At 40.2% G+C, this 10,234-nt stretch overlaps 1 protein-coding gene across 1 annotated transcript in view; it reads right to left on the bottom strand.

The window, feature by feature from the left end:
* Window positions 1–5,107, bottom strand: part of LOC117553453 (reticulon-1-like) — a 35,596-nt gene extending 30,489 nt beyond the window's left edge. The window contains 1 exon segment of the mRNA XM_034227382.1: window positions 4,328–5,107. Coding sequence (XP_034083273.1) covers window positions 4,328–4,883 — 556 coding nt within the window. The 5' untranslated portion in view covers window positions 4,884–5,107.
* Between the last annotated feature and the right edge of the window lie 5,127 nt (window positions 5,108–10,234).

Raw genomic sequence — 10,234 nt, 5'->3', positions numbered from 1 at the left:
ATTATCGGCCGATATTCACTGTTAATAGTTTGATCGGTGCTCTCTATAAAGCCCGATCAGGAGAGCTGGATCTGATCGATATGGACATAAACGCGAGTGAAGTATAACCGGACACGCGAGAGAGAGATCAGATCAGCTGCTGAGTCTGACCGAGACACGCAGCTCTGCATAATCACCTGAAGCCCCGCCTCTGTTTAGCGAGCTGCATGAGAAACTGACGGGCTGTCAGAGAGAGAGGGAGGGAGAGGGGAAAAGAGAGGATCCGTTTCTCCCGTGTTATTATTCAAAGTGAATGTAAACTTTTGAATAATGTACTTCATCTACTACAAGTAGTTTGTTTGAATGTAATAATTATGTTGTTTGTGGAATCATTTATTGAAAAATGAATCTGAATTGTTTCGATCTGTTACGATTATAAACTGAAGCAATATAAAAATGAGCCCCGTGAACTGAGTTTTAAACTGAAGCATATCTGCTCATAGTCCGGTAATGACCTGCTAACGGAAACTCTGCTACACAACTCTTATTATTATTGAAATATGACCGGTAAGTTTCAAATGTATCCGGTAAAATAAATTCTGCCCGGACATTTGACCGGCGAGAAAAAATCCTAGCGGAAACCCTGCTTGGTCTGTAACGTTACTTTTTTCATTAATTGTGAAAATGTCCAACAAGACCCAGAGCAGGTTACTTAGGGTCCTGCTGGGGAAAGACTAACAGGAAAACCACCTGAACCTCATTTAAAGCTACAGTAAAACACAGACTGTAAGAAGGTATTAAAACACTGAAAGCTTAAATTGAATTCTGGCTCTTTTCGGACTCATTTTGGGAAAGGCCGCTTGTTCAGGCACATTTGCGAAGGTTGTGTTCCTTTGTTAAGGAAAGTGTTTATTGAATTGCTATATTTAGACTACTTAGCCACCAAACTCCATTGAAGAAAACTGTCATTTTACCTCACAGGACAAAGGGGTAAAATTACTGCTCGCTCATGAACTGCTCGCCGGAGCCTCGCAGAGGAGTTACTGCGGATAAAGCAGACCCTGCACGCGATAGCAGACCGTACAGGAGGGGTAATTAATCGATCGCAGATGGCGTCGTGCTTGCGGACGGATAACAAAAAGATTAAACCTAAATGGGTCGCGAAATATACTTTGGCGGACGTTAATATACCTGGGCGGCCCGCACCAGTAAAGTATATGTGTGGGAAACCCTGTAGAGTCAGAAATGGCCGTCTGACAGCAAGGTAATGCCGTGAAAACATTTTAAATATAGCGTACATGTAGACTGATGGATGCTTTTAGGCATCTCAACAGAAGAAAGTTGCTTGGCTTCCTGCTGGTACTCCTTTCTGTTTCTCCAAACTGCCAACTATTGCAGTAGTAACTCATAAAACTTCACTTAAAAAAAAAAAAACTAAATGATTCCTTTAATGTGATGAATAAGCACAGCATAGGTATGCACCATCAGCTGTGGACATATTAGCGCTTCTCACAGCGATAAGAGGCGAGATTTAAAGCAGATTAACATGTGGCTCTCATCACATGTAGGACTTGTAGTCTGAATGCCAGCTGCTTTGTTGGCAGAGTAAAAACAACAGATATAGAACCAACCGTCAGGCGTGGTTGCTTTGGGGTGGAGAGGCTCCGACTCACCAGCACTTAACTCCACTTATGAGCACCAGGTTACGGAGAAAACAACAACAGAGCTTTAAGCCTCCGTGACTTGTGCGTGTGACATCTCTCCTCTTCATCTAATCCACCTGACCGCATCACAAGCTCAGTACAAACACACACTGACAGATGTGGGTGACACAAAAATAAGATGTAGGCCGGTGATGAGCGTTGATTAACGAGCATGTCAGTCACGCTGTTGGACGGGGACAAAAATGTCACTTCAAAAACCTTTTTTTACAGCCGATGACTTTAATCTGTGAGGTTAGGTCACAGTAGGCCTGAGACGTATGCTCACAGACAATACACTAAAGACAAGAAGAAGTGTGTGGGAGGGAATCTGGCTGCAGACAATGTGAATATTTTAGTGCCAAAACCCAATTTCACTTCTGTAAGCAAACCCATTGTCACTAGAGCTGCAAGCAATAATTGTGTATTTTCATGATCAGTTAATCTGACAACAATTTCCTACAGTTATTAGTGAAAAGTAAAGTAGTGAAGACTCCTATCAAAATATCCTGAATATCCACTTTACTATAAAAGTAAGACCAAGAAATGCAGCTTAAGTTTTCTTGACAGTTGAGAAGCTGAAGCAAGTATACCATACGTCTTAATTGGTAAATGCTATACTCCGAGTAAAGTTGTTTTTCAATTCCTTTCATCAACGCCAGCGTGTTTTTCTCATGCGTCATGACTGGGAAAAAAAGATCCAAAGGGTGGCTTCTTTTCCTTTAGAAAGATAACAGCGTTGCTTGTAATACTGTATATCTGTAAAGTAAATCATTGGAACTCAAAAGAGTCTTCACTGCGTTGAGACTCTGAGATAAGACAACAGCTGTGTTCACCCTAAAAACCTGTGTGGGCCTAATTTCCCAAACAGAAATGTTATCGATAAACTGAACCGTTCAGCAGAATAGATAACGGCAAGGTATAATCAATAAATTAGCAATTCCTATCCCTAGACCAGAAGCATTTAAAAAAAACCTAATCACCACTCATGGAAAACATAAGTACAAAAGTGCTTAAGGCTAGAAGACCACTTAAAATGACATTGATATTACATTAAAAAATGAAACTCAGATTAAATAACCTTAAAAGGGTGGGAACTATGAATTAATTATTTCCTTTTGTTCAGACATGTGACTGCTGCTTTAAGTGGAGCTCATGCTTTATCCACCTCCCTCCATCAGTGGGGCCTTACCAGCAGCCCCACCCTGCCTCCCAAGCATGGAGGAGGCATATGGGCCTGTTAACCCGTCATATCCCGGTAAACAACAGCAGGACAAAGAGCACATTTTCTGAAATTACAATATTAAAAACGCCACTTATGAAGTGCCTGTGATAGATGCATAAAAAGAGGCTCACAAGAAGGCCTCTTTAGCCAAATCGTCCCCGGATTAAGGGTGTTGGTTTGGGTGGAGAAGGGGGTGAATGAGTGGAAACAGGCCGGAAACAGAGCAAATGGTAAAGCGTGATTGATTTTAGGGCGTTTCTGTTAGTGTGGCAGCAATATGGAGATATAGGGAAGCCGACAGGGAGTGGATTCCTTTGTTGTGACTAATCTGTGGGAAACAGTGCTGTGCTACCAGCCCCTGCTTCCAATATCGGACATTATCATCACCCGTCATGCTGCTTTTAAAAAGAATCCTACTTAAATTCATCAACCATGATATCAAAGTGCATTTCACGTAATCTCTTAGCTATTGAATTCCCCAGATTTCACATGAATAAACTGTCATGTTACTTCGATATAAGTCAACCTGACACCGGACATGAGACATCATCGGGCGTGTTTTTTTGACCTGGTTTTTAGCTTTAAGTTACATGATCGTGATACCCAGACACCCGATACCCTTTCAGTAACCTAATTTCTTTGTTTTTTCAGTGTGTAACCTAGATAAAATGACAAAAACCTAGATAAAACGCCCTTGTCCGATAACAGAACTACTGTTAGCAGCAGCGTGTATAGGCACATAGCAGATGCTCAGTCTGACACAATTACAAACATAACGGATCAAGAATCCATATGTATTCATGTTAAATAAACTTGACTTGTATATTAGGTTAAAATGTTAAAGACGCATTTCAAGGCATAAATGGTGCAATAGTGCCACCTCATCCAAGCAACAGTATGCTTCATATTTGTCAAAACAGGTAGGCCTATAACAAAAACCGGGTCTAACGTCTTAGCTTATAAACCAATAATATGTGCAAAAACACCGATTTGTTAAATCAACCTATATATAAATACTGTTAAAATAGTTTTTTTCCTAATCACAATCACAGGATGTCAAACAGCAGGTTAGCTTTATGATGACCACCCCCCCTCCTCGGGTGTAGCATCCCTAGCTAACCGACTAACGTCACCGTGTCATTACTAAATGTTACCAAATGCGGAGAAAATCATTTAAATAAGATTAACCGGTGATTAAAGTTGGTTAAACCGACTAAATGGGGCGCTTTACGGTGATTATGCATCTTCTTGTCGGCGTTTTGACAAGCACCTCATGCTAACCTCGAGCAGTTACCATAAAAAATAACCGTTAAAAGCCCGTTAAACCGTTGAAACGCCGTTTACATAACATAACACAATACATGTTTGATTATCCGTTACAAATGCTTAAACTATTAATTCATTTCTTAGGTAAGACACTCACAAGATGCCGGAGCCGGTGGTTCCTCTGTCACTGCAGGTTTCTCTCCTGCTGCTGCTGCTTCTGCGGGGGCTGGGGTTTCTTTCCGGGGTTCAGCCGCGGGGAGGGCGTCGCTCTCCGGTTCAGGTTCTGGCTCGGGGATGGCCTCTGGCTCCGGTGCTGTCTTCGTGCTCTCCGGTTCTACTTTAATGGCGACAACAACTTCCTCTCCGAGCTCCTCGGCGACAAAAGAAGGAGTGTCTGGAACAAATGAAAAGCTAGTGGAGTCTGGGAGGATAGGCTCAGGCTCCGGTTCTGGTTCCGACACCTCTGGCTCCGGTTCTGTTATCGTTACCGGCTCTTCTGGTTCAGGGGTGACGGAAAATTCTGTGGACTCGTGTGGCGCACTATCTTCAGCAAAGTGGCGCTCCAAGGCGTCTTGAGCCCCTCCGACCAAGTCCACTATATCATCCACGCTGAAGAGGTCCTGTTTGGGCTCCACGTCGGTCTCTGGTTCGTAGTGGTGCGACTCCTCACTGAAAAGAGGAGTGGTGGAAGAGACGTGCTCGCTGTCTGCCATTTTTATTTTTACCTAAACTGGAGATGAAAAAAGTTTCAGGTCCGGAACTTTTGGGGGCCTCAGTCACACTAATACACCGGGGGGGGTGAGATGTTAAACCGCGCCGGTAACTTCCTCCGGGTACATCTGCTCCGTGACACCGGGTAAAGTTGGACAAGTGCGCCACACGACAGTTGAGTGAAGTCGGACCCGTGTCTCACATTGACAGTCAAGTTGAGAAGGAAAGAGGGGGGACTACGCTGACCAATTACCTGCGGGTTAACCCATGAGTGACGTGACCTTTGGCCAATCAGAGTACGTCAAAGTAACCTATAGCCACGCCCAGCAGGTGTCCCATTACCTCGCCCACGAAACCTCCACTAAAAGTTCACTCTGTTCTTCTAACACAATTTCAACTCCAACAGGCCACTTACATAACTTTAACATTTCTTCTGTAAAGTAACTCCTCCTGCTACTGTACCTCAAACACATGTCATACAAAGAACAGCAGAAGTACCCAGAAGTTTTACTTTAGCCATACTTTTTGTGACTTTGGAGTGAGCTGGCATTTTTTTACTGGAATAATTATACATTATGATCGTAGTAAAACCACAGTTTATAACTGTTACAAGTAAACAAGTTCTAACATCAAGCACTTGTGAAATTGAAATCAGAAAAACTAAGAGCTGTCAGTTAAAAGTACAATATGTCCCCATGAGATGTAGTACAATAAAAGTATTTTTTTAAACTAGCTGGAAATACTCAAGTAAAGCGCATGTATCTCAAAATAATGAAAAAAGGACTGTTTGGTATCTTAATGCAGCATACAAAAAGATTATTAGATATTTGATACTGGAGATGAGACAGGAAGATGATATTAAAGATGTGTTATACTTCAAATATATACAGACATTTTGTACTTAAGTAAAGTACATAAGCTCTGAAGCTCATCTATGTATAACTTTTCACCACGTGTTGCAGGTTTAAAAAGGGGGAAGCCAAAGATGACTAGTCACAGTTTCACAACTGTTTGCAGAGAAATGCTGCATTCAGGGAACCCATGAAATGCAGCTTGAACTGCCTACTTAGCTGTAATACTGTATATATCATTACCAGCTATACAGTACCTGTTACATATGGACTTTATTTAAATATAATACAGACTGCAAGTGCTACACATGTTTATTTCAATCAGAAACATTCTAAAGATTTTTTTTCAAATGTCATTTAGGCGGTGCTTGCTGGAGGAAATGTTTTCCTATGAAGACCTGAGGTATAATATGGTTTTAGAGCTACTAACTAAAAAGCGAAATGACAACAAGGTAGCCCAAATAAAAAGCAGAAGATCAATCAGAGTAATGCAGGTGAAATAAATAAGTCTGAGACTAATGCATGTGTAATTCTAATAATAAGAAAAAGGAACAGCAGATTAACAGATACAACAAATGCTAAAAACATTTTTAAATAAGAAAACAAGGATTTAATACATTTGTGACTAACATTGGTTCTGCAACAAGTTATCATAGTTAAAATTAGTAAGTACATGTCAGAATTCCTGCCTCTAACTTTATTTTGAAATGTTTTTTGTTCTGCAAATTATCTCATCTCTCTAGAAAATATTCTTAGCTGCCCATTTTCTCCACAACAGCTCAATAAAGTTCATTCTCGGAAAGTTGATTAGGAAAAATGATTTTGGTTGAAGCATGAAGAAGTGGAGAGTGAGAAACGCTCGGCTCCAGTTTGAAAGAGATAGAGTTACACAGCATACTGATGACAGGCGGGAGTTTATATATAACATGTGAATATATATGTCTGTAAGCAAATATGGCTGCTTCAACATATGATAATGTGAGAGAGGGACAGAGGGTCTGCTGATATATTCAACACTGAGCCTCGATGTTGCACCGATATAGTACCATGAACACGCTTGACTTTATTTTCAATCAAGCTCACATATGTGGATTAATCTGCAGCCAAGAAAAGGAACACATGATGTTACCCAAACAATAAAATACTTGTTTTCCTTTACTTTGGGAAAGATTTATCGTTTGTCTTTTTTCTAGGATGAGTTTCAGAGCAGTTTTGAGTGTGTCACAGAGGCTTTTCTCCATGCAACTCAATTGCAACTTACCAAAGTTTCAACCTAATAAAGGTGCATGAAACTAACTGTAAAGAAAGGTGAGTGCAGACAAACACACTCTAAAGTAAAGTAAGTAATGCTGAACGGCATTATACTAGGGGTGTCAAACTCAAGGCCAGGGGGCCAAATCCAGCCTGTGACTTCATTTTCTGCGGCCCCACAAGAGCTTGCAAAGAATATAATATGTTTATTATACGGTTACAGGCCGATTTACAGAAGCACGTTGCCCATAAACTACATGTCCCACAATGCATCTCAAATTTTACATTTTTCTCAGAATTTGACTTTTTTTTCTTCAAAATATGCCTTTTTTCTTAGTAGTTGCCTTTTTCTCAGAATTTGACTTTTTTTCAAAATGTCACTTCCTTTTTTTTTTTTTCAGAATGTGGCATTCTCACTGAAAAGACTTGCAATTATTTGCTCTAGACTTCTTCTTTCAGACGTAGTTAATTATGAAGTTATTACCCTATCTGAAAATAATCCAATGCAGAAGCAATAATGTAATATAATACGTTATTTTATATATATAAAATATTTATATATGTATTTTTATATAGTCTTAAAGTTACAACCGGCCCTTTGAATGCAACCATAATGTTAATGTGGCCCGTGATGAAATTGAGTTTGACACCCCTGTACTAGACCGTGTTTCTAATTATACTCTATATTGACATACATGTGGGGGTCAGAATAATGGAAACATCTGAATATAGGTTTTTCCTGTAAAATCTGACAAGTTTAGCAGATGATATTTGCACCATGAACTTTATTTTTTCCTTTTGCAGGCTCTAAGCATCAGAGACCAGAGATGTTGTCATTTGTAAGTGAAAGTACTCTGTGTCTCAATCAGATTTTACCGAATTCATTTAATTTCATTTTCATTGTTTATTTGAACAGGGACAATGCACATTAATGAACACTAAACAAATAATGCTTCAAGTGTAAATATGCCGGATTTTAGCTTTGAGCTAATTTCCATTCACAGTCCCTGACATACAACATGTAAGAACATGACATTTATAAACATGGCAAAAATAAATACATGATGTGCAAAAAGAGCAAGAGCAGCACACACAAGTATTTATGACATGGTAATACACTATAGCAGCAACGACATATAAGGTGCAAGAGGAGATACCCCTGTGTTAAAGTGCATTTAGCGGTGATCTGTTTGTTTCTCAACCATTCTTTGAGTTGACCTTTGAAGCTATTGAGAGTGGGACAATCCCGTATCTCAGTTGGGAGGCTATTCCACAATGAGCTGCCTTTAATGGAGAGGACATTTTGTCCAAAAGTGGTCCGTCTGCGGTGGACTTCAGTCTCCTCTGGTTTCTGACCTAGTGCAGCGTCCAGTGTCTTTTTGTGGTTGGGAATTCAACAGATATCAGTAGTTTACTTATCCTCTTCCCAAGGAATGCATTCATGACATATACTGTATGATAAACTTGAGTGTTGAGAAAAACTATTGTATGCTAAACAGTTTGATGTAATGAAAGGTCATCTAACGTAAGTTTACACAGCTAGCGAAGACAACGTTAGCGAACTGCCAATATATCTTACAAAAGCACAACTTAAGTTTAGGTCAGCTCATGTGTCAAGTTTTCCAAACATGCTTGATTCATTAAGTCACCAGGGAAAATGTTAATTAGTGTTTTTCTCAATGGAGTCTGGTGTCTTTGAACAGAGCAGACAAATAGGAAGGGCAGTCTGACATGAAGTCACAGCAGTTAAAATATTCTAAATGTAGCGGACACTTAAACTGACACAGAGTTTTTAGATGTCTAAAATACCTTCACAGGAGTACATTGCTTCACTTCCTGCTGGCAAGGTGACAGAACAAAACTAAAAGATATGAAGTCAAGATAGGATTTATAAAATGTTGGTATATTAACAACATGTCTGTATGTTCATCATCATGGGTCATGCGTAAAATTAGGTTATTATTCATGTGGGATTAATGCATGAGGATGATTCACCAACGACTCACTTAATCGACCAGCTTGCCAAAGGTCGCTCACTGTCACTCAGAAATCAGAAGGAAAGAAACCAGACCAACTCCACCTAATCATCCTCACTATAATGTTAAACTTTTATTAAACTCAAAGAGAAGGAATGAGGACAAAATGTCCTCACTTTGAAGGTCTGACACTCACATTGGTCCCCACTAAAATAGAAGTACAAAAATACCACTAGGGGACAGAAAGAAAGGGGGGGGGGGGGGATTACACAGCATTTTTCATTTTCTCTACCACACACACACACACACACACACACACACACACACACACACACACACACACACACACACACATCTGTTGACATTTCCATGGATTAAAGGTGTTGCTGTTGGTTAGGTATTGTGCAGAGCTGGCTGATGGGAAACACTTTGGAGGAGTGATGAGGCATAATGTTGGTGTTTGTGTCACGATAGTTAATGTATCATTGTTAATGTATGCTTATAGTGAATCCCGTCGAGGAGGTGAACAAAAGTTCCTCTAAGGAAATCTGAGCAACTTTTTACCCATGCACCTATCTGTGAAGAGGATGTTTGTGAATGTAGCCTTTAATACCCAGGAGTCAAAGAAAAGGGTAAGACTGAATCTGAAAAATAAAAAGCAGCTGTGTCATGCAAAGCCAGCATCGCACGCACACACACACACACACACACACACACACACACACACACACACACACACACACACACACACACACACACACACACACACACACACACCACACACACACACACACACACACACACACACACACACACACACACACACACACACCAGGAGATCAATACGTGGTGGAGCAGTTGTGAGTCAGCTGAATCTTTGCTTCTTTCTCTCTTTGTTTCTCTCCTAATCTTAAACTGTCAGAGAATACTTTTCCTCATGTAACATTTTAGAAAGAAGACTGTCGCTGTGGAGCATTTATTTAACAAAATGAATATTGCTTGGTTACATGGGGCTGGTTAGTTAAAAGCAGTTAGCACTGACCAGATGGAATTTGCTTTTACTTTGAAATACTCATCATTGCTGGAAAACTGCACCTGTTCAGGATTCCACCTAAAATATGTGTGTTTGATCAATGGGAAATGCGTGTTTACATGCTCAGACACACACTTGATTCATGTCATTTAAACACACTCCTCTTGGGTCAACAGTGGCACTTTTATGTGTTGTGAGCTCCTGTGAGTTTACAGCTGAATGAAAGAATCATTTGCTGAAGT

This window comes from Gymnodraco acuticeps, unplaced genomic scaffold (genome assembly GCF_902827175.1).
Source record: "Gymnodraco acuticeps unplaced genomic scaffold, fGymAcu1.1, whole genome shotgun sequence".
NCBI classification, from domain to species: domain Eukaryota; kingdom Metazoa; phylum Chordata; class Actinopteri; order Perciformes; family Bathydraconidae; genus Gymnodraco; species Gymnodraco acuticeps.
Note: the sequence above shows the minus strand (reverse complement) of the source record. Positions and strands in the feature narration are given on the sequence as shown.